Raw genomic sequence first — 25,882 nt, 5'->3', positions numbered from 1 at the left:
CTCTATGTGAAAAGGTTGCCTCTCAAGTTCCTTTTAAATCTCTCCCTTCCCATCTTAAAACCTATGTGCTCTAGTTTAGAGCACATAGTCTAGAGTGCTCTAGACTCCTGATGAAGGGTTTCAGCCCGAAATGTCGTTATTACCTCCTTCCATAGATGCTGTCTGGCCTGCTGAGTTCTGCCAGCATTTTGTGTTTTTTATTTATTTCCAGCATCTGCAGATTCACTCGTGGTGCTCTAGCTTTTGATGCCCCAACCATGGGGAAAAAAGGCTCTGTGCATTCACATTATCTATGCCCGTCATGATTTTATACAGCTCTACAAGATCATCCCTGTTTCCTGAACTTCAAGGATTGAAGTCCAAGCCTGTTTAACTTCTCCCTATAGTCCTACCAAAGTGTTTTTTTTGCACTTGGTCTATCTTAATGGTTTAAAGTGAACGTATTACTTCCAAGTGTACACCACATCTTGCACAACTGCAACACAACATCCCACTTCCTAAACTCAGAGTCCTGAATAATGAAGACTAGCCTTGTGTACCCTGTGTACCTGTCATGCCACAATCAGCAAACCTTTCAGAAAATGGATGAAAATAAGCACATGGATGAAAGATAAATGGAGGGCTATGTGGGAAGGAAGGGGTAGATTGCTCTTAGAGTAGGTTAAAAGGTTGGCACAACATCATGGGCCAAAGGGCCTGTACTGCTTTATGTTCTATATCTTATATTCATTAATATTTAGTAATTACTTATTAGATAATGTCATCCAGCATTTTCAACCTTTACCTACTTGCTTTTAAAGCAAAACCTTTACATATTTGCACCTTTTGCTTTTCCATCAAGTCCCAATGTAACCTTGAGGAAATACATTTTATCTACCACAATACATATTGCAGCCCTTGGGATCAAATATGAATTCAGCAGTCTTAGACAACCAGCCATTCTTTTTGTGTCAGGACTGGTCAGTTCTGATCCAAGGTTGCCCACCTGTAACAGTCTCTCTCCACATATGCTGACTGATCTGTTTTTTTCCCCCCCAGTATTCTCTTTCATTAGGTTTCTAGTTATGTTCTGCCTCTCACAGAGCCAGTAAATCCTTTTGTTTTATTTCATCTAACTGTTCTTATTCATCCAATAACTAAGGTACGAAATGCTTTGTGACATTTGATCGATTTTTCCTCTCAAGTCCATCAGAGCTCCTTCCCTTGTTATTTCCATCTATACCCGTGACAAAAACACACTTATAAGTCTGTACTCCACCTTTAGGTCACATACTCCAATCTTAACCTTGCTGAATTTGCCCAGAGACAGCAAAAGTGCAGATTTGCTCAGTCAATCCAAAAAAGGAATTTATTGAATACTGAAAGGAATTTATTGATAGGCATGCAATAGAGCAGAAATGTAACTGCCATGCACCAACTCTTTTGATCCCTCCCACTTTCTACAAATCAAGGATGTAGACACAGGCACTTATACAGACCCCAGTTATGCTCATTTTTGATGCAAACCTACGCTAGGACCATTCTCCAACTCCTTCTCCACTACATCCGTGACTGCATTGGTGCTGCTTCCTGCATGAGTGTACATCTCATCAATTTTTTAAAAATCATCTTTGCCATCAACTTCCACCCTGCCTTCAAATTCATCTAGACCATCTCTGACACTTCCTTTTCTGGATCTTTCTGAGGGACATTATACTTTGTTTAGTCAATATGCGCTCATTACAGTAGCAGGCTGTCATCCTAGTGGATATGGTCTACAAATTCTAAGACCATATCCCACCATTTATAATTATGTTGTATTTTGAGAACCATTCCCCCACTTAAGTTACGCTTCACCTGTTTATTTATTTCCCACCAAAACACACATCCAAGGGAGTTCTTAAAACTTTGAACCTCACCTTCAGAACCCAGCTGCTAAGGTACAAATTCCAAGATGAAGGCACATATTAGGTCAGCTGAAGAAGCGGAGGCAAACCCAAATGGGATTACACATCGAGGCTAAGACTAAGAACTGATCTTGCTGCAGTGTTTTTTTCCCTGTGGATCTCCTACTATAGTGAAAAGACAGAAGTCCAAATATCTTCAGCATCTCAGAATCAGAATCAGGTTTATTATCACTGGATGTGTTGTGAAATTTGTTAACTTAGCAGCAGTTCAATACAATATATAATAAAGAAAAATAAATAAATCAATTACAGTATATGTATATTGAATAGATTAAAACTAGTGCAAACACAGAAATATATATTAAAAAAGTGAGGCAGTTCATGCAATCAATGTCATCTTGGAATCGGATGGCAGAGGGGAAGGAGCTGTTCCTGAATCACTGAGTGTGTGCCTTCAGGCTTCTGTACCTCCTACCTGATGGTATCAATGTGAAAGTGGGTGATGGGGGTCTTTAATAATGGACGCTGCCTTTCTGAAACACCGCTCCTGGACAGTGTACTTTGTAGGCTAGTACCCATGATGATGCCAACTAAACTTACAACCCTCTGCAGCTTCTTTCGGTCCTGTGCAGTAACCCCTGCTCCCCCCCCCCCCATACCAGACAGCGATACAGCCTGTCAGAATGCTCTCAATAGAAAATTTTGAGTGTTTTTGTTGACATACCAAATCTCTTCAAGCTCCTAATGAAGTATAGTCACTGTCTTGACTTCTTTATAGCTGCACCAATATGTTGGGACCAGGTTAGGTCCTTAGAGATCTTGACACCCAGGAACTTGAAACTGCTCACTTTCTCCACTTCTGATTCCTCTGTGAGGATTGGGAGCTGTTCCTTCGTCTTGCCCTTCCTGAAGTCCACAATCAACTCTTTCATCTTACTGACATTGAGTGCAAGATTGTTTCTGCAACACTACTCTGCTAGTTGGTACATCTCACTTCTTTATGGCCCCTTATCTCCTTCTAAGATTCTACCAACAATGGTTGTATCATCAGCAAATTTATAGATGACATTTGAGCTATGCCTAGCCACACAGTCATGGGTATAGAGAGTACAGCAGTGGGCTAAGCACACACCTGAGGTGCACCGGTGTTGATCGTCAGCGAGGAGGAGATAATTAACCCCAATCCGCACAGATTGAGGTTTTATGGTTAGGAAGTCAAGGATCCAATTGCAGTGGGAGGTACAGAGGACCAGGTTCTGTAACTTATCAATCAGGATTGTGGGAATGATGGTGTTAAACGCTGAGCTATAGTCGATGAACACCATCCTGACATAGATGTTTGTGTTGTCCAGTTGGTCTAAGGCATTGTGAAGAGCCATTGAGATTGCGTCTGCCATTAACCTATTGTGTTGATAGGCAAATTGCAGTGGGTCCAGGTCCTTGCTGAGGTCAGTTTGGTCACGACCAACCTCTCAAAGCACTTCATCACTGTAGATGTGAGTGCTACCAGGCAATCGTCATTAAGGCAGGTCACATTATTCTTTTTAGGCAGTGGTATAATTGTTGCCTTTTTGAAGCAAGTGGGAACTACTGCCCGTAGCAGTGAGAGGTTGAAAATGTCCTTGTATAACTCCCGGCAGCACATTTTCAGAACCTTACTAGGCAGTCCATTGGGGCCTCCCACCTTGTGAGGGTTCACTCTCTTTAAAGACAGCCTAACATCGGCCTCTGAGATAGAGATCTCAGGGTCACTGGGTGCAGCAAGGATCTTCACAGCTGCAGTTATATTCTCCCTTTCAAAGCGGGCATAGAAGGCATTGAGTTCATCTGGTAGTGAAGCATCACTGCCATTCATGCTATTGGGTTTCACTTTGTAGGAAGTAATGTCTGGCAAACCCTGCCAGAGTTGTCGTACTCCAACATTGTTTGAAATTGTCTTTTCACCCTTGAAATAGCCCTCTGCAAATCATACCTGGTTTTCTGGTACAGACCTGGGTCGCCAGGCTTGAAAGCCACAGACCTAGCCTTCAGCAGATGATGTATCTCCTGGTTCATCCACTGCAGCATAGTCATCCAGATTCGAAGATGAATCTCTGAATACAGTCCAGACCACCCACTCAAAGCAGTCCTGTAAGGTTCCTGTGCCTCCCTTGTCCATACCTGTTTGGTCCTCACTACTGGTGCTGCAGTCTTCAGTCTCTGCCTATGGTCAGGGAGTAGTAGTAGTATAGCCAGGTAATCAGATTTCCCAAAGTGAGGGCATGGAATAGCACGGTAGGCATTCTTGATGGTGATGTAACATGGTTCGGTGTGTTGTTTCCTCTGGTATTGCAAGTGATCTGTTGACGTAATGGTTTAGTGATTCTTTTCAGACTGGCCTGGTTAAAATCCCCCAAATACGATGGTAAAGGTGTTAGGGTGCACTGTTTCATGCATGTTGATCCCATTGATCAGAATATCTAAAGCCTGATTGAGATTGCCCAAGGTGGAACGTACACGCTACCAAAATGATCATGGTAATCTCCCATGGTAGGTAAAATGGATGGTACTTAATTGTGAGATATTCCAGGTCTGGTGAGCAGAATTGGGACAGCACTCATATATCTGTGCACCAGGAGGAGTTGATTATGAGGCATACTCCTCCCCCTCCGCTTTTGAGAAACTCTATAGATCTATCCATCGATCTGAATCGTTGCATCCGGTACAGAAGGGGTTAACCAGGATTCCATGAAACAAAGCACACACATGGTCCTAATGTCCTTCTGATTCAGCACCCTAGCTCTGAGACCAGTCTCAGAATGTTCCCAAGTGATACAAAAGTATTTTGGGAAATTTAGATCCCAGTTTTAATGAAGACGACTTGGGGATAAAACTGATAGAGCAAGTTCCAGCTCCCCTGCTCTTCAGAAGTATTTAGCCCACCAAAGAGCTGTGTTACAGCATTACATGTTGCAACATGAGCTTCTGTTGTGGGTTTGATTTCACTGCGTTTTTCCTCAGTGTTAAGAATACTGCCCACAACCACAAATTGATCAGCATCAATGGGTCAGGTCACAGATCTGTCAGTGGGTGAGCACCTGGGGGACAGTGATCACCGCTCCCTGACCTTTAGCATTATCATGGAAAAGGATAGAATCAGAGAGGACAGGAAAATTTTTAATTGGGGAAGGGCAAATTATGAGGCTATAAGGCTAGAACTTGTGGGTGTGAATTGGGATGATGTTTTTGGTATTCACCACTAAGAGGGAACTTGATGATGGTGAGTACAATATGAGTGAGGTTGATGTTCTTAGAGAATCATGGTCTGATCAGGGACAGTCAGCATGGCTTTGTGAAGGGCAGATCGTGACTAACAAGCCTGATAGAGTTCTTTGAGGAGGTGACCAGGCATATAGATGAGGGTAGTGCAGTGGATGTGATCTCCATGAATTTTAGTAAGGCATTTGACAAGGTTCCACATGGTAGGCTTATTCAGAAAGTCAGAAGGCATGGGATCCAGGTTAGTTTGTCCAGGTGGTTTCAGAATTGACTTGCCTGCAGAAGGCAGAGGGTCGTGGTGGAGGGAGTACATTCAGATTGGAGGGTTGTGACTGTGGTGTCCCACAAGGATCTGTTCTGGGACCTCTACTTTTTGTGATTTTTATTAACGACCTGGGTGTGGGGGTAGAAGGGTGGGTTGGCAAGTTTGCAGACGACACAGAGGTTGGTGGTGTTGTAGATAGTGTAGAGGATTGTCGAAGAATGCAGAGAGACATTGATAGGATGCAGAAGTGGGCTGGGAAGCGGCAGATGGAGTTCAACCCGGAGAAGTGTGAGGTGGTACACTTTGGAAGGACAAACTCCAAGGCAGATAGATAGATAGATACTTTATTCATCCCCATGGGGAAATTCAACTTTTTTCCAATGTCCCATACACTTGTTGTAGCAAAACTAATTACATACAATACTTAACTCAGTAACTCAATTCAGAATACAAAGTAAATGGCAGGATACTTGGTACTGTGGAGGAGCAGAGGAATCTGGGGGTACATGTCCACAGATCCCTGAAGGTTGCCTCACAGGTAGATAGGGTAGTTAAGAAAGCTTATGGGGTGTTAGCTTTCATAAGTCGAGGGATAGAGTTTAAGAGACGCGATGTAATGATGCAGCTCTATAAAACTCTAGTTAGGCCACACTTGGAGTACTGTGTCCAGTTCTGGTCGCCTCAGTATAGGAAGCATGTGGAAGCATTGGAAAGGGTACAGAGGAGATTTACCAGGATGCTGCCTGGTTTAGAGAGTATGGATTACGATCACAGATTAAGGGAGCTAGGGCTTTACTCTTTGGAGAGAAGGAGGATGAGAGGAGACATGATAGAGGTGTACAAGATATTAAGAGGAATAGACAGAGTGGACAGCCAGTGCCTCTCCCCCAGGGCACCACTGCTCAGTACAAGAGGACATGGCTTTAAGGTAAGGGGAGGGAAATTCAAGGGGGATATTAGAGGAAGATTTTTCACTCAGAGAGTGGTTCGTGCGTGGAATGCACTGCCTGAGTCAGTGGTGAAGGCAGATACACTAGTGAAGTTTAAGAGACTACCAGACAGGTATATGGAGGAATTTAAGATGGGGGGTTATATGGGAGGCAGGGCTTGAGGGTTGGCACAACATTGTGGGCTGAAGGGCCTGTAATGTGCTGTACTATTCTATGTTCTATCTACCATACTTTCAGCCAGTGCACTCTCATGTCACCCTTGGATCTTTTTATCAATCCCTTTAAAATCAATCATGTCTGATTCTTGAACTCCCACCTCATTGCTAATTGAAAAGCTTCTTGTTGACCCTTTCTAAAGTTGACATAGCTTTGTAAATTTTGTCAAATCTCTTCTCTACCTTCCAGTTCCAAGGAGTACCCCAGATTCTTTAGACAGGGGTTATGAACACAAACTCAATTAAAATCAAAAAACTTTAAATTACTTTTTTAAAATCTCAAAACAAAATTCTCCTGCACTCTCTCATAGATGCTTTGTTTCTAATGTGCCCACTAACTGTCATAAGACAACTGAGTAAGTTAAACTCCTTAAAGTCCTCACACTGACAGTCCAAGTGTAACCAAATGAGATCTTCACATGTTACTGAAGTAGGTTCTCCATTGATTGGGGTCAACCATGATAGTTGCATGCTAGCTGTCTACGCAAGCCAAGACGGTATGACATGGAGAGCAAGCTGTTTCCCATACAGCAAGCTCCCCCTCTCCGCACAACTAATTTGAATCCAAAGGAATGCAGTTTGGCACCAGTTACATCGCAGGAGCTGCCAGACAGCGTTTAACTCAACATAGGACTACTCCAGGGTCTCGAGTTCTGGATTTTTCCTCTGAGTTTATCCCCAAAGCCTTCCCCTTGAGTGGGCATAGCCACAAGGCAGTGAAGGTCTGACATCAGAGTATTTGTTCTCCAACCATGGCTGGTGAGCCCCAACTGCTCAAAGTGAATGGTTTTAAAGTGCTGGTAACCTGCCTTTGCCCCTTCTCCTGTCAGCAGAATTGATTCCATTGGACCACATGTGAAGGCCAGAAGCTGGACTTGGCTGTCAGAGGCTACTTGAGAAGAACACCTTTGGAAACACTTAATAGGTGTGTGAGCTTATCTCCGCTACTTCCCCTGGTTATGACAACCTTAAGGAACCTGTTATTGAAGAGATTCTAGATAATGGTAGTGAATTTAGATGGAAAATTAACTTGTATAAGTGTCCAGCTGGTCACTGGATTTAATGTGGCCCCCATCCATACAAATACAATGCCAATATCTAGTACATAGCTCTGCATGTTTACAATGCAATGGATTGGCTTGGATTAGAATGAAATGGTTTGAACATTGTGTGTAGGATACCTCCCAAAAATCAAGCACTAAAGCTGTTTGGTGATAAGTGTTCACCAACGCATGTGAAGCACAAACTAGAATCTGTGGAGAAGTTGACATTGTGTTCATGATTATATCCTTGGAATTTAACTGGAGTACATGCAGAAGACAGAGTTATCAATAAAGGAATTATGCCCTTGGCATCACCCTCATTCAAAAGAGAATAATATAAAACTTACAACACAGAGGAAGGCAGAAGTCAATCATTAATGTTAGACTTTCAAGTTAAATTGGGAAAGAGTACATAAGTACACACAAGTTTTCTAGACTACTGGCACACAAATAAAATCTGGAGCAGAGGAAGTATTTGGCACTGACTGCTATACTTGTCCCCAGGTTGAAACAAATATTTTACCATTAGTTCTTGATTTGCATATTCAGTGTGAAAAACCTACTACTCCACATGCCACACACTTAACTAACTGGGAAGACTTACTTTTATTAACATTGTACTTCATTTCTGCTTGGAACAAGGAGAGCTACAAAGTCAAAAAACATCAGTCTTACATAACAATAAGAAATCTGGTATGAGAATTAATAAGCTCAGTAAGCAAAACACTATATTTCACACATCACTTCACCCAACCACAAGAATCAACAGTCTCCTTAAAGATATTCCTGGGAAGAAATAGATCATCCATAACCTGCAATTCTTTCCTGATTGCCAGGGACACAAGGTCAGTAAATGATCACAGAAGATCTCAAAACCCGCTGACAGAGTAAAGGGTTAAAGTGATACTTACAGTATCAAAAATTGAAAGCAGATATTTTTTCTCTCTATAAACAATGTATATCAAATTTTTAAAAGTATTACAAAAGCACTTCTTAGGAGCTGATATTACCTTCCAAGGCTATTTATACAATATGATGCTGCATTCTCCTGTTAAAAGAGGCAAGGGACAGAGCACAAAATTGGAAGTAGATTTAAAAGAATAACTATAATTCTTGAAATGAGATATGTGCCCTTACTGCATGCTGTACACTAGAAGTAGTTGTAGTTGGTTAATTTGAAGGCAGTTAATGGGATAATCAAAGATCATACTCACTTGATGTCTTTGAGGCTAAAACTGTAATCGTTGACCCTGAGAGTAATTTAAATCCCAAAACATTTATCTGTTCATGATCTGACTCTCCAAGAAAATCTGTTTTTATAAACAAAAATTGAAAATGAACCCAAATGTGAGCATAACAAAGCAACAGCCACACATACAGCTTTTGCCAGAAGTTCAACACAGAAATTGCTCGAACTGGACTTTGTGAATACAATAAAATTACACACCTTTAATAAATAAATTAATTGACTAAAATATTTAAATATTTGAAAATAAAAATTGAACTTCAAAAGGCAAAAATATTTTATTACAGTTCACAAAGACCTTGTCTTGTGTTATATAGGGAAATAACTGTGGTACCATTTACTGTATAAAAGCATAGCTAAAGGGTAGAAAATTTAATTCTGTATTACATACACATGATAACAATTACATGTACTGAGCTTATTACAAGTTCCAAATAGAAGAGATCTACTGAGGTTCTGAGTCTCCATCTGCCCATTAAGATCTTGAGTCCAGTTCTGCACTGATCTCATTAAACCCAGCATAAAAGTGCTGCAGCTGAGCTTAATACCTGGGTTAATTGTTGCCTCGTACCTTTTGCAAGGTAAGAATGAAATAATTTCCAGCTGCAACACTCAATAATCAGGCTCATAAATGAACCTATAAAGTGCCACTAAAAAGTGTCATGCTCTTCACCAGAAAAAGTAAGACAACTGAGAAAAATAAGATAAATAAATTGCATTACATAAATATTAATTTTATATGCAGCCACTATTGACATGCCTTATTAATATTTGTTTTTCTATCGTAATTGGTAATGACACATACCAGCTTTACTGGTGTAAAGTGCTTACCTGGAAATAGAACTGCAATGTTTACTGGTGGCTTGTTTGTGTCAATTGTAATTTTATGAACAGCATTCTTACATGGTTGAACTGGTTGGCAAATTAGCTTGAGAGGCAAACCAAATGTGCACTGTGCAATTCGAGGTACACCTGCAAGGCAAGATTACCGTTAACATTTCTGAATTAAGATTTGCATTATCCTGTTACAGTTTTTAAGCTATAATTGGGAAAAAATTACTGCAGAAATATCATTGACTTCAAATATTAACTCCTTTCTCCACACAACTAAGTATTTCCAGCATTTTCTGTTTTTATCATCGTCTTTAATTTTATTTCAGAGTAATGCCTTGCTGTGTAATTGTTTCCCCATGATTGAAAACTCTCTACCTTTACCCTAACAAACTTTTGGCGATGAGACAAGAGGAATTTATTCCAATATTCTCTGCAATTACTAGTGGTTGTGCTCTGCAAGTTATCACAAGAACTATGGTTTCTGAGCCAGGATCAAGATTTGTTCTCTTCAAAGGTCTTTTAATTTCTCTGTCAGGAAATAAAAAAAACTTTTGCAAAATTGGCTTAATGAAGAAACTAGCCATATTTAAAACCATAAGATATGCAAACAAACTATTAGTAGGGCTCTGCTTCCATAACAATCTCATTATCAGACTCTTCAAATACTCTGCTTCAAAGTTTACAGTGTTGTATACTGATTAGGATTTTGCTGTTGTGATAATACATTTGGTGTTCATTATAATAACCAAATATCCAAATACAGTTACAATAAATTGCCAGCTATCATCGAGAACAGATCTACAGAATTGTATATTATCAAGTATGAGACTTAAACTCACATGTGCATAACACCTCTAAAGCATTCCAAGGTGTTAGCAGATATGAACATGTTGAATAGGAATACAAAATTCTCTTGAATCTGCTGCACTATTTCATATGACAGCTGATCTCATTAGTAACCTCAAATTTGCATTCTTGTTTGGAAACATGGAATATAGAAAAGTATAGCAGCCCACAAGGGTTGTGCCAAACTAATCAGTAATCAAATGCCAAATTACACTAATCCTATCTGCCTAATTGTCTAAGAGCCCTTTGAATGCCTCCACTGTACTTGCCCCCACCACCATCAAAGGCAGCATATTCCAGGCACCTATCATTCTCTAAGTGTGAAGACAAACTTGCTCCACATATTTCCTTTGAAAATACTCCCTCTCCCTTCAAATGTATGTCATCTAGTATCAGACATTTCAACCCTGGGTAAAGATAATGATCATCTATCTCCTCTGGTGTGATTCTGTAAACCTTAATCAGATTTCCCCTCAGCCTCACCACAGAAAACAACCTAAGTTTGTCCAACCACTCCTTACAAATCCTGTCTAATCTATGCAGCATCCTGATAAAGCGCTTTTAAAAAAAAACACCCTTTCCAAAGCCTCCACATCCTTCAAATTATGTTCTTTCATGCCCTATTTTTCAAGGATATGTCTGTCTCTTCCATCATAATACTCAGAAGACTTCCTTCCAGTGCCCTTTGAGGAAGGGACATCCAGAGATTCACCATCATCTAAAAACTTGCATTATCACACTTACAGAAGTGTCCCTTCATTTCTAAATAGAGATCCCCTAGTTCCAGAATATTCCACAAAAGAGAATATCTTTACATCAATTCTGTGATCTTTAATGTTTTAATCAAGAACTCTCGCACTCTTCTGAGCTCTAGTGTATATAAACTTATCTGTACAATGCTTCCTCAAATGTCTCATCACCTTTTCCAGATGCACAATACTCCAGAACTGTAGTAAACTCCCTGGTTTTGCATTTACTTTCCTACCAATAGGTGATAACAGGTTGTTAGCTTTCTTAACTAGTTATTGTACCTGCACATTAGCCTTTTGCAAATTGTGCACTAGGAGATTCAAATCCTTCTGCAGGTTCTCACTGGTTATAATATGACTTTTTTCATCCTGTCAAGATGGACAAGTTTACATTTTCCAATATTTTACTAGAGACATTTGCCAACTCACTTAACCTCTCTCTAGCAGCAACTCTTCCTCAAAATATTTCAATGAGATTTTTTTTGTATTTTATTTTTTTATTGAAATTCATCAGCAAACATTTCCATAAGATGTATTTCAGACATTGTACATATATATCATATAATCATATATATCACAAATCTCCACAAAGTATTTATCCGAGTGGAAAGAAAAAAACAAGCAAAAGGAAAGAACTATGTACAAGTAGGGAGCTATTTTTTTTTTACAACAGATTCATTGATTTGTGAGAATAAAATCAGGCCTATGAGGCATTATGTAGTTAATCCATTTTTCCCAGTATGAATCAAATTGTTCTAGCTTATGGTTAATAGATGCTGTTATCTTCTCCATTTTGTAAATGTCCATTGTAATTTCCATCCATGTATTTAAAGTTGGGCTCTCCTGTGATAACCATTTCCTAGTACGAGTCTTTTTACCAGCCACCAACAGTATATTCATTAATTATTTATCTCTTTTCAAACATTCTTGAAGTATATATCCAAAATATATTGTCTCTCTAAGGGTATTTCACATTTAAAGATGTCCTGTAGGGCGTTGTATACCCCCACCCCCCAATAGTTTTTGATAACAGGGCAGTCCCAAAAAATATGATAATGATTTGCATTTTGATTTCCACAATTTCTCCAGCAAACAGGGAGGTTACTATCATAATGGGATTTCTGAGAGGGTGTAATAAAATATCTTATCAAGTTTTTCCATCCAAACTCCCTCCATTTCTGTGAACTGGTACACTTCCATTGATACGTCCATATTATTGTCCATTCTTCCTCAGATATAATTATCCTTCCTTCCTTCCCCCATTTTGTTTTAATGTATGAAGTTGAATGTGTTTTAAGATTTGACAACCCCTTATACATGCTTGAAATGATTCTACTACCATTATCTGAATTATATGCTTTTCTAAAGCGCTCTATCAAGCACGTATTTGCCTTGGTTACATTTTTAAGCATCTTATTAACATATTGTCACATCTGTAAATACCGATAAAAATTTTATTTTTCTATTGTGTTTCTCTTTAAGCATTTCAAAACTGAACAGTGTTCCTTCTTTCATTATGTTGCAAAGAACTGTTATTCCTTTAGCTGCCCAGTCCTTAAATCTAGCATCCAATTTATTTGGTTTAAAATCAGAGTCATATGCACACCATTTAAGAATTGCAATATCTCCCTCTAGATTATATTCTTTTATAGTAGTTTTCCATATTTTAAGAGTCAATTTCACCCATGGGCTATCAATAGTATTTATGTACCTTTGCAGGTTATCAGCCAAAATTACTTGTATGGGGATGGGAAGTACCCACTCCTCAATGTTTTTCTATTGAGCGTCATATGATGGGTTACACCAACATATCACAGCTCTCAACTGTGCTGGAAAATAATAATCTCTAAGAGAAGGTATGCCCCTCTTCCTTTGCTAACTGCAAAGTTTTGAGACGAACTCTAGGCCTTTTACCCTGCCAAATATACCTTGATAGCATCTTGTTCCATTCATTGAATTGATTTTGATTAATCGCTATTGGTAGGGTCTGAAAGAGATATAACAGTCTCGGCAGTATATTCATTTTAATAGACTCAATCCTTGAACTGAGACTGAAAAAAGGAATCAGGTTCCATTTTGCCACATCTTCCTCAATTTTTTAATATAAAGGCTGATAATTACATTCTGATAATTTTGCCAAATCTTTTGGCATAATGATGCCCAAATATTTGAAAGACTGTGTGCCATGCCCAGGGGTATCGACTTTCAATTTCCCTTGGTGGGCTATAGTAATATGAAAGTAATTGGGTTTTATCTATGTTGATCTTGTACCCTGATAATTGACCATGTTGTTCAAAGGATTGCATCAATTTAGGTAAAGAGCATGTTGGTTGCCCTAGGTAGATCAAAATGTCATCCGCATAACAAGCCAATTTATGCTCTATCCCTTTAATAGTAATTCCCCTGATATCTTCATTTTGTCTGATGTATTGAGTTAATGGTTCCAGATATAATGCGGAGTAGTGGTGACCATGCACAACCCTGTCTCGTGCCCCTTTCTAGGATAAGACTATTTGATAAATATCCATTGATTTTAATCCTAGCAGTAGGATTGTCATATAGTGTCTGTATAGTTTTAATAATTGTCTTGGAAACCAAATCTATGTAAAACTCTAAAGAAAATTCCAATTAACCGAATCAAATCCTTTTTCAGTGTCCATGCTTATCACTACTGCTTCGATTTTATTTTTTTGTATACGATCCATAATGTGAAGTGTCCTTCGTATATTGTCTTGTGTCTGGCGTTGTCGTATAAAACCTGTCTGATCATTACATATCAATATGGGTAGAGACTCCTCTAATCGTTTGGCCATGATGGAGGTAAATAACCTATCATCTACATTAAGAATGGATATTGGTCTAAATGACCCGCATTCCACTTTATCCTTACCTTCTTTCGGTATAGCTGAGATTATCGCTTCCTTCCAACTGGGTGGCATCTGTGCCTTTTTTAGAGCTCAGTTCAGTGTGGGGAGTAAAACAGGAATTAACTCATTTTTAAATTCTTTGTACCACTCTGCCGTATACCCATCTGATCCTGGTGACTTGCTTAATTTAAGTTTACTAATTGCAGCTTTTAATTCAACTTCAGTTATGTCAGCAATCATTGTTCTATTTTGTTCTTCGCTTAAAGTGGGTAACTCTAGAGAATTCAAGAAGGTGTCATTTTGGGTTATGCTTCCCCCTGGAACTTTGGAATATAGAGTTTTGTAAAACACTTCAAAAGCTTCTTGAATTTCACTTAGCTTATTTTTTTTAATCATTTTCGTTCTTGGGTCCCTAATTCTATGAATTGTATTTACTGCTTTTTTTTCCAGTTTCCACGCCAGTATTTTCATAGATTTCGTTCCACTTTCATAATGTCTCTGTTTCAGAACCATTAAGTTTTTCCTGTCTTCTTGTGTAGCCAAATTATTTATTTCATTCCTAATTCTTTTAAATTCCCCTGATGTATCCTGTGCCAAATTCAATTTGTGTTTTTTCTCTAGTTCCTTCAACCTATTTTGTAATTCCTCTAATGTTTTATTCCTTTTTCTTTCTTATATGAAGATATCGCTATAATTTTCCTACTTAAGACCGCCTTCAGAGTATCCCATAAAATGGGAGGTGAAACCTCTCCATTATCATTAAATTCTAAGTAGAGACCAATTTCTTTTTTAATTTGTTCCTTAAAGTACGGATCATTGAGTAGACTTGAATTTAGTTTCCAAATAGTATTCTTTGGTTGTAGGTCAAAATCAACAGATAAATATATAGGTGCACGGTCACTTACATCTATTGTCCCAATTCCACAGGTGTTTATTTTGTCTTTGTCTGTTCCAAATGTTATGAAATAGTCTATTCTTGTATATACAGAATGGGGAGCAGAATAATGAGTGTAATCCCTTCTGTCAGGGAAAAGGTCCCCCCATATATCAATTAAACCAACATCCTCAAAAAGTGGACTAACTTTCTTACGTAAAGATTTTGTTTCATAGGTTTTTCTGTTGGAAGAGTCTAAGTTTGGTTGTAATTGTAAATTTAAGTCTCCCCCACATATCAGGAGACCTTCTGTTTCCATCACCATAATATCAGTAATTTTCTGAAAGAAACCAACATCACTTCCCGGGGGTGCGTATATATTCAATAGAGTAACTGAATTGCCGTCTATATTCCCCCTTACCTGAATATATCTGCCCTCTTTATCTCCCATTTCAAATACTTTTTCAAAATTTAGCTTACTTGAGATAAGAATAGCAACTCCTCTCCTATGTCCTGATTTATATGAGGAGAAAAGCAGATTAGTGAAGCCCATTCTCTTTAGTTTTTTATGCTCATTATCACTTAAATGAGTTTCCTGTAAATATACTACATGGGCTTGTTCTTTTCTCATTTTGGATAAAATTCTCTTACGTTTGATTATGAAATGAATTTTACCTTGTCCTTAGCCATCTGTATTTATCTGTCAATGTATCATTGAAATTAGAATAAAACTTAATCGATCTACTCCCTGAACAAATAAGAACCAAGAAATGCAAATAACAACAAAAATGGCAACGAACATGTGATTCCAAGGCTGAGGTCTCTGGTAGATGACCCTGCATTGAGCTAGAGGAAATGTCTAGCTGTGGGGGATAACCCTTCCTACTTGTGAGTTGAGGGCCCCCATTGCAGTATTCATAAAAGTCAGAGAACAAATCTATTACACAGAAAAGACTTCCCTGTGTACTCCTATATATACATATATATGCACACACACACAAACATATATATACATACATGCATACACACATATATACATACACACACACACATATATATATTCTCATTTTGGTGGGGAAAAAGAAGTGAGCAAATAAATAACAACTAAGTAATATAAAATCCACATTATAATAAGTATTTCTCAAGATAGGTATACCACCATGTACTTTTGCTTCCATTTAGCTTCTCAACATTTTTAAAGTTAGCCAAACCTTATGGCTCTTCTGAAGGGGGTGAGGACTGTCTTTGGGAAACTCCCAGTCTCTTCCTGATATATTTCTCTCGGCCTCCTCCCATCTCCTGCCTTCTCGATTCTCGCACTATTTCCCAAGCGGAGCGGGATAATTCTTCAGTCAGGCTTTCCCTCATTTTGGTCACGCTGACAGGCAACCCTCTGGCCTTCATGTCTGTAGTCGCCTCTTCCACTGTCTGGTACAACCACGTCCCGTTGTCATAAAACACTTGAAGTTTAGCAGGGTACGGAGTTTGAAATCTAATCTTATTTTGCTTTAGTACTTGCTTTACTTCAGAGTATTCTTTGCATTTCTGGAGGACCACAGGGGGGTAATCTTGGTCGAAATATATTAATTTATCCTCTAAAAACTCTCTTCTTACCCCAGGCCCTTTGTAGAATCTCCGCCTTAGTGCTGTACCGAAGGAATTTAATTATTATTGAGCATGGCTTTCTATCCTGGGTAGGTTTTGGGACTAATGCGCAGTGGGCTCTTTCGACTTCCAGCTTCATAGCCGGGGAAAGATCCAGTGCGTCCCGCAGTAACTTTCCGACAAACTCGGTCATCGACGAGCCCTCCGCTCCTTCGGGAACGTTGTAGATTCTGATATTTTTCCACCATGATCTTCCCTCCAGGTCAAGCAGTTTACCTTCTTGGTGATGTATTAGTTTTATTGTCTTGCTCAGTATCCGTTCCACATTTTGAACATGATCTTCCACCTTCTCAATTCGAGTCTCTGCTACCGCTATTTTTTTGATTAACGCTGGTGAGCTCTGCCTTAATATCATGGAGCTGCTGCTCTATTTCTTTCTGGAACTCCCTTATCTCTTTCAGGATTTCGAAGATATTCGCCACTTCGACTGAGTGAGGCCCGGCGTCCGCCTTGCCAGCACGCGGTCGCTAAGGAGAGCCGCTCGCTGCACTCCTCTCGGACACAGGCTCCGCAGTGTCATTTTTTTTATTTCCATTCCTTTTCCCCATTCTTGCCCCTCTTTTCAGTTCAAATATTTTTCAAAAAATATTATATTTGACGGGTTAATGGGGCTTAATACGCATTTTTCTGGAGGAGCTAGTGACTTAAGCTACCATTCTCAACGATGACATCACCTGAAAAACCAATGAGATCTTTTTCATCTACCTGAAGATAATTACCATCAATTCCGGTGTATAAGCCCAGAATTTGGCCTTCAATTTTGGTCCTAAAATTAGGGGGTCAGCTTATACAGAGGGTGCCAAATTTGGAAAAACGAATACACGGGTCATATTTATTGGCTGTTTTTGAGTCAAATTGGTTCCACTCTCGACACATGAATTCTTTAGTTTGTTTAAACTCACATCAAGTGGCTGGAGCACGGACATCAAACCACCGGGAATGACTGCAATGTCCATATTTTCAGCTTTCCGTGCTGTTTTTGTCTCACCTGACAAGTGTACTTTGAACATGTCCCAGCCAAGTAGCGACTTTTCCTTCCTGACACTTTCAGGACGTTGATGCCACACCTCTTTAACCCACTTCAACCAACCCACTTCGTCCATTCAGCAGCGTTCTTGAATATAAACAACACCCCGCGGGAATTTTCTGAGCAATCTTTGTTTTTTGTCTCAGCACAAGATCACGTCTATTCATAAATTGGGTGCACCAACTTCACGAAGCTTTGAAATTTTCGCTGACCTCATGATGTTTTTTGTCCCATTTCAACAGTTGAACTCGAATCATTTCTCTGGTAACAATGTATCCAGATGATCGCTGGTGATTCACTCACTCTAAAACTTTTTCTTCGAGTTCTGGTCACTGGCATGTTTTCCCGTGGTTTACACATTTTGTCTTTGGCATTTCCCTCAGCGTGTCCTCTGCTTTTCTCCACTCTCTTTCGTTTACACTAAACTTCTTAGCAGCTGCAGAATTATTCGTTCCTTTAGCAAAATCAACAACCTTCAGCTTGAAGCCAGCATCATATCGCATTTGTTTTAATCTTTTGTACATGGAGGTCGCAAACTCAATACTGAGTACACGTACTGATCCCGCCACCCCGTGTTATGTTTTAACAAGATTACGATGGGCGCTAAATGGTTTCATGGGGGTTACATTTCAGAGGATTCTTTTCCATTGGAAACCTAATCCAAAATTTCTCCTCTGATGTATTTATTAAGAATTCACCTCTAACGCTCTGCAATGCGTAGGCCTGTTTTCTTAGCAGGTACTGGTTCACAAAATTTCCGGGGTCCGGATCCAGCACAGCTGAGTACCGGCATGAGAGATCTTGTGATCTTTTCTGGTTAAATCAAAAACCTCTACAAAAGGGATCAGCTTATACAAAGGTAACATGAAAAAGTCACTTTTTTAACCTTGAAAATGAGGGGGGTTGGCTTATACTCCGGAATATACGGTAGTACTCAGCTTGTTGTAACATTGGAAAAATGATGAAAAATCTTTCCAGTTGTTCACTGGACATAAGTGAATGAAAAGATAAGCAAAATTCAAAAATGCCTGCAATAAGGGATTTCTTTTCACATTTTCTATACGGTGTGTACTCTGATGTTCTCAATGCATTTGTGTATATTTAACGTAAGCAGTTGTGGTGAGATATAATGTGACCATTACTGAGTTATTGGAAAAGCAAAGGGAACATTGACAAAAACAACACACAAATGTATTATTTTGAAATATTATACCAAACGCAGTGTATATTGCACTAACATCAGTAAATATTTAATTTTGGCAGGAAGATGGAATAGTCCATGGTGATTTTTTTTCCCCCAAAGCCTGGATGTTAAATTGCAAAACAGTATATTAGGAACTTTTGGCACATGCTGTTAAAAGACGCAAGTACTGGAAAATAGAAAATACTGTAGAATTACATTAAGTATGAAGCACATGACCTAGTGGCGGAGCTGTGCAACCTTCTTTGAGGTTTTGGAGAGATCAGAACTCATTTGCCATGTAGTAGATAATTTAAAAGGCATAGTGGAAGATTTTGTTCATTATTAAGCTACTTCATAAAAATGTTCCCAGAGTAGTTTAATTTCCAGGGTTCTAGTAAAAGGAAATTAGTAATTTGCACAGGCATTCTGTATATACATAATCATCTAAATACCACATACCAATCGAAAATAGTTGTAGCTATGGTTACCTGTACATGTATTTTCACCACCTTCTGGTTACAGCTAACAAGTTTGTTGATTTTGATCTAGTCTGTTGAACAGTTTTTAAAAAGATCGTTTCTAACCAGATCTTTAATTTTCCATTTAACCTCTACATAAAATGTAAATCATTACCATTCCATGTGGATGACAAGACTACTTCAATTTATATGTTACAGTAGAACTTTGAGAAACTGAAACAGAGCATTTTAATGCAGGAAATCATACTGTGAAGCATGTTTCCATTTCCTATCCAAGATTCCACTCAGAGATTTTACATTTTCCAGTTTACTGCAACATTTGACTGCATACTGGGTACATTTCTCTGACATTAAACGTACCTTTGAAACCCTTGAAACCTTTGAAACATAAAGCAGCTTTAATGCAAGGGACTTTGTAATACTGGTCCATTGGTTTGTAGTTATATTCCTTATGTTTTGTGGATAAACATTATAAATGGCCCTCAATAAGTGCTTGGAAACCATACATTGTGCTTAAAAAAATACTAAGTTTCACTGAAGTCCAACTTATGAGAGGCAAAGTATGTTAAAAACAAAACCTGAAAAAGGGAAGAACTCAGCGGGTCAAGTAGCACCTATGGAGGCAAACAATGGAAGCTGACATTTTGGGTTGTGACCCTGCATCAGTATTGAGAAGAAATAAAAAGTTTCCAGTATATCACAGTACTTAAGGGGGTCGGATAAAAGCTGGTGGATGTTAGGTTGAGCCAGATGGAATGGGGTGGGGTGGGGGAGAGAAGTAGGAAAGATGAACAAAGGAAATGCAGGTGGACAGATGAGTGTGTATGGGAGCAGAGCACTAGGAGTGTGGGTTATCTGAAAATAGAAAATTTAATATTCACATCATTGTAAGCTACTCAAGCTATACACTAACAATATTTTCTGTTCCCTTTCAGTACTGATGTAGGGCTTTGACCCAAAGCGTAGACCTTCCTTTCACAGATGCTACTTTACTACCTGTGCACTTTAGGCATCGTTTTTTTTACCCTAGATGCCAGCATCTGCAGACTCTTGTTCATTTTCACAAATATCTAAGATATTTGTATGTTTATATTTATACTTGGACTAACCCACAAAGAGTAACTAAAACTAAACAGGTATAAAGTGAAAACACGAGGAAATCTGTAGATGCTGGAAATTCAAACAACACACACAAAATGCTGGTGGAACACAGCAGGCCAGGCAGCATTTATAGGAGAAACACTGTCGACGTTTTGGGCCGAGACCCTTCGTCAGGACTAACTGAAAGGAGAGATACTAAGAGTTTTGAAAGTAGTGGGGGGAGGGAGAAAGGCAAAATGATAGGAGAAGATCGGAGGGGGTGGGATGAAGCTAAGAGCTGGAAAAGTGATTGGCGAAAGTGATACAGAGCTGGAGAAGGGAAAGGATCATGGGACGGGAGGCCTCAGGAGAAAGAAAGGGGGAGGGGGAGAACTAGAGGGAGATGGAGAACAGGCAGGGTAATGGGCAGAGAGAGAAAAAAAAACAACTAAATATATCAGGGATGGGGTAAGAAGGGGAGGAGGGGCATTAACAGAAGTCAATGTTCATGCCATCAGGTTGGAGGCTACCCAGCCGGTATATAAGGTGTTGTTCCTCCAACCTGAGTGTGGATTCATCTTGACAGTAGATGAGGCCATGGATAGACATATCAGAATGGGAATGGGACGTGGAATTAAAATGTGTGGCCACTGGGAGATCCTGATTTCTTTGGCGGACAGAGCGTAGGTGTTCAGCGAAATGGTCTCCCAGTCTGTGTCGGGTCTCACCAATATATAAAAGGCCACACCGGGAGCACCGGACGCAGTATACCACACCAGCCGACTCACAGGTGAAGTGTCGCCTCACCTGGAAGGACTGTCTGAGGCCCTGAATGGTGGTGAGGGAGGAAGTGTAAGCGCAGGTGTAGCACTTGTTCCGCTTAGAAGGATAAGTGCCAGGAGGGAGATCGGTGGGAAGGAATGGGGGGGGTGGGGGGGGGGGACGAGACGAGTGGACAAGGGAGTCGCGTAGGGAGCGATCCCTGCGGAAAGCAGAAGGGGGGGGGGGGGGGAGAAGATGTGCTTGGTAGTGGGATCCCGTTGGAGGTGGCGGAAGTTACGGAGAATTATACGTTGGACCTGGAGGCTGGTGGGGTGGTAGGTGAGGACAAGGGGAACTCTATCCTGAGTGGGGGTGGCGGGCGGATGGGGTGAGGGCAGATGTGCGGGAAATGGGAGAGATGCATTTGAGAGCAGAGTTGATGGTGGACGAAGGGAAGCCAAGGTCCCCCCCATCCCTTCTCACCGATCTCCCTCCTGCCACTTATCCTTCTAAGCAGAACAAGTGCTACACCTGCCCTTACACTTCCTCCCTCACCACTATTCAGGGCCCCAGACAGTCCTTCCAGGTGAGGCGGCACTTCACCTGTGAGTCGGCTGGTGTGGTATACTGTGTCCGGTGCTCCCGGTGTGGCCTTTTATATATTGGTGAGACCCGACGCAGACTGGGAGACCGTTTCGCTGAACACCTACGCTCTGTCCGCCAGAGAAAGCAGGATCTCCCAGTGGCCACACATTTTAATTCCACGTCCCATTCCCGTTCTGATATGTCTATCCATGGCCTCCTCTACTGTCAAGATGAATCCACACTCAGGTTGGAGGAACAACACCTTATATACCGGCTGGGTAGCCTCCAACCTGATGGCATGAACATTGACTTCTCTAACTTCTGTTAATGCCCCTCCTCCCCTTCTTAACCCATCCCTGGCATATTTAGTTGTTTGTTTTTTTCTCTCTCTCTGCCCATCACCCTGCCTGTTCTCCATCTCCCTCTAGTGCTCCCCTCTCCCCCTTTCTTTCTCCTGAGGCCTCCCGTCCCATGATCCTTTCCCTTCTCCAGCTCTATCACTTTCGCCAATCATCTTTCCAGCTCTTAGCTTCATCCCACCCCCTCCGATCTTCTCCTATCATTTCCCCCTCCCCCCACTACTTTCAAATCTCTTAGTATCTCTCCTTTCAGTTAGACCTGACGAAGGGTCTTGGCCCGAAACGTCGACAGTGCTGCTCCTATAGATGCTGCCTGGCCTGCTGTGTTCCACCAGCATTTTGTGTGAGGTATAAAGTGATGAGAGGTGGGGGATGCCAGGGGCAAGGCACGTGGTGAGATGGTAACTACACCTCAATTTTATAGTAGAATACATCACAAAATACTGCTGATGAACTAACAAGTTTTATTTATTTCTGAAATTCAATGTTCAGTTAAGAATTGAAATGGGATTACTGAATTATGAAAATGGGTAATGTTCTCAGAAATGGGGCATAACATGAGAAGTTGTAAAATTGTCAGTCACAGGCACGATTCACAAAAGGCTAGCATGCATGTACAGCAAATAATTACGAAAGCTAACAGAATGCTATTGGTTATTGTCAATGGAAAAGAATAAACATAGTGAGGTTACCCTTCAATTTAATCATGCACTGGTAAGACCACATCTTGAGTACCATGTATAGTACTGGTCTACTTATTTAAGGAAGGGTACTAATGCACTGGAAATAGTTTGGTGACTATCTGGTAAAGGCAGGTTGTCTGAGGAGGAAGATTTAGGAAAAACTAGGCTTGCTTTTCTAGCCTCCTGCAGATACAACGGAACTGACAATGTAGGTTTGCAGAGTAATAAACAAATTGCTGAAAAAAATCAGCAGTTCAAGCAACATCTGTTGAGGCAAAATGATGATCGACATTTCAGGTTGAGAGAGTCAGAGTCAGAGAAAAGGACAGTATAGAAACAGTCACCTTGGACCATTTATTCCATGCCAAGCCCTTTAAACTGTCTACTCCCATCAATCTGTAATGGGGCCACAGCCCTCCACACCTCTACCATCCATGTATCTATCCAAACTTTCCTTAAATTTTGAATTGAGCTCACACGCATTACTTGTACTGGTAGCTCGTTCCACACTCTCATGACTCTCTGAGTGAAGACGTTTCCTCTCATGTTCCCCTTAAACTTTTCACCTTTCATCCTTAATCCATGACCTCTAGTTGTAATCTCACCCAAACTCAGTGGAAAAATCCTGTTTGCATTTACCCTATCAATAACCATTATAATTCTGTATAAAATCTCCCCTTGGTCTTCTACATTCTTGGGAATAAAGTCCTAACCTATTCTACCTTTCCCGATAACTCAGGTACTCAAGTCCCGGCAACATCCTTGTAAGTTTTCTCTGTACTCTTTCAACCTTATTTACATCTTTCCTGTAGGTAGGTGACCAAAACTGCACAAACTACTCCAAATTAGACCATACCAACATCTTGTACAACTTCGACAGAACATCCCAACTCCTATACTCAATACTTCGATTTATGAAGACCAATCTGCCAAAAGCTTTTTTTTAAAAAAAAAAATGACCCTACCTACCAGTGACACCACTTTCAATGAATTATGGACCTATATTCCCAGATCCTTTGATTCTTCAGTGCCCTACTATTCACTGTGTAAGAACTACCCTGGTTGGTCCTACTGAAGTGCAACACCTCACACTTGTCTCCACTAAATTCCATCTGCCATGTTTCAGCCCATTTTTCCAGGTGGTCCAGATTCCGCTGCAAGCCATGATAGCCTTCCTTGCTGCCCACTACACCCCCAATCTTGGATTCATCCGCAAATTTACTGATCTAGTTAACGTTATCATCCCGATCGTTGATATAGATGACAAACAACACGGACCCAGCACCAATCCCTGCGGCACTTCACTAGCCACAGGTGGAGAGTCAGAGGCAACTATGCACTACCATTCTCTGGCTTCTCCCACAAAGCCAATGTCAAATCCAATTTACTACCTCATCTTGAATGCTGAGCGACTGAATCTTCTTGACTAACTTCCCATGCAGAACCTTATCAAATGTCTTGCTAAAGTTCATGTAGACAACATCCACTGCCTTGCCTTCATCATCTTTCCTGGTAGCTTCCTCAAAAAACTTTACGAAATTGGTTAGACATGACCTACTACATGCAAAGCCACACTGACTATCCCTAATCAGTCCCCATCTATCCAAATACTCATATCCAGTCACTTAGAATGCTTTCCAATAACTTGGTATTATAAAGTGAAATGTTACTGTGGGAAGATTGGAGTGATGCGTTGTGAATACAATCAGATAAGCCACGACCTTGTTGAATGATCGATCAGAATAGAAAGGCAAAGTGGGCAACTACTGCTCCCTATTTGTATATCCATAACTGATTTACCTTAGCTGGCATCATCAATTTTGCTTTTAAGTTGAACCTTTAGATGCTACAAATTCAATCTTATTGTAATAGATGAAAAATATGGGAATGAGCAGCTTAGATTCATGAAATAGAAGGGCTTAATTACTTGTCAATCTCTGCGCTGACTCAACCATCATTCCTGACATTCGTTTATAAGTAACTATTACAAAAATCATTTAATGTTATGCACAAAGGAAATGAAAAAGAATGCATAGATTTAATTCTAGACAGAGATAAATTTCAGAGGAAATGGGTAAAAATCCATTTGACCTAAAGTGAGCATACGTCAATCTTGAGTTCTTTAAGAAATAAAAGGTTCATGTCACCTCTGTGGATTCTGGTATAAGCAATGATGCCTTAACTTCAAATAGTTTTTCCATATAAAATACTTGCTATTTCTAGCAAATCTTGTTTTTTTTTAGTATATCTCGCATTTCATACTCATTTAAAAAAAACTGTATTATGTCATTGAATGCACAATACTAAAATGGACTAAACAAAATACGTGATAATTTCAAATCTGGAAAACTGATTTCAATGACTGATACAAACATTTAAACCAGAGATTTTCACAATTTTACTCCCTCAGTACACAGCACTTAATCCTGATGAGGCCTCCTGTTGCCCAAGCTTGATATTTTCTAAGATTTTCAGTGCAATAATGTCAGGTGGACATTGATCACTATTAACCTTATTGGTGATATAAGGGTTATAGTATCTACAGCTTTCATTTTGAGTACTGCAAGGAATGTCACACATCTTTGTATCAGAAGATGCTCATTGTTCCAAATACATTAAGTGTTGAAGATACAGATACCTGCTGTTAGAAGATGTATCTGGCGTCCCAAAACCTAAACATGATTTCAAAGAGATGGCTTGAAGAATGTTAGATACAGAGAGGATGGGTAAGGAATTCAAGAGCACCAGATTAAATGGTTGCGTCAATGATTCAGTAATTGAAAGGATTTTGCTGAAGGTGTAAGTATTCAGTAGATAGTTCTTCAGGTTGCAGAGAGAGAGAATATTACAGATGTAGAGAGAACTTAAATTGTGAAAGAAATTAAATATGGCCAAATGTTTGAAGCTCATCACTTGAAAAGACTGAGCATGAATGGTGAGCATGAGCACTGTTGATATTGAAGTGTACCTTGGTGAGCTAGAGTTTAGAGAATGTAAACAATGGGAAACAGCAAAGGTAATAAATA

At 39.9% G+C, this 25,882-nt stretch overlaps 1 protein-coding gene across 4 annotated transcripts in view; it reads right to left on the bottom strand.

Annotated features, from left to right (window-relative positions):
• bbs9 (Bardet-Biedl syndrome 9) overlaps positions 1 to 25,882 on the bottom strand; it is a 372,439-nt gene that overhangs the window by 247,519 nt on the left and 99,038 nt on the right. For all 4 annotated transcript variants that reach the window (XM_073049830.1, XM_073049803.1, XM_073049822.1 and 1 more), the window contains 2 exons: positions 9,695 to 9,835; positions 8,832 to 8,927 (listed from right to left, as the gene is read on the bottom strand). In XM_073049830.1, the coding sequence (XP_072905931.1) occupies positions 8,832 to 8,927; positions 9,695 to 9,835 (237 nt within the window). The remainder of the gene's footprint in view (positions 1 to 8,831; positions 8,928 to 9,694; positions 9,836 to 25,882) is intronic.

The sequence above is a fragment of the Hemitrygon akajei genome, chromosome 1 (assembly GCF_048418815.1).
Source record: "Hemitrygon akajei chromosome 1, sHemAka1.3, whole genome shotgun sequence".
Classification (NCBI taxonomy): Eukaryota; Metazoa; Chordata; class Chondrichthyes; order Myliobatiformes; family Dasyatidae; genus Hemitrygon; species Hemitrygon akajei.
This window is presented reverse-complemented; position numbering and strand designations above follow the sequence as displayed.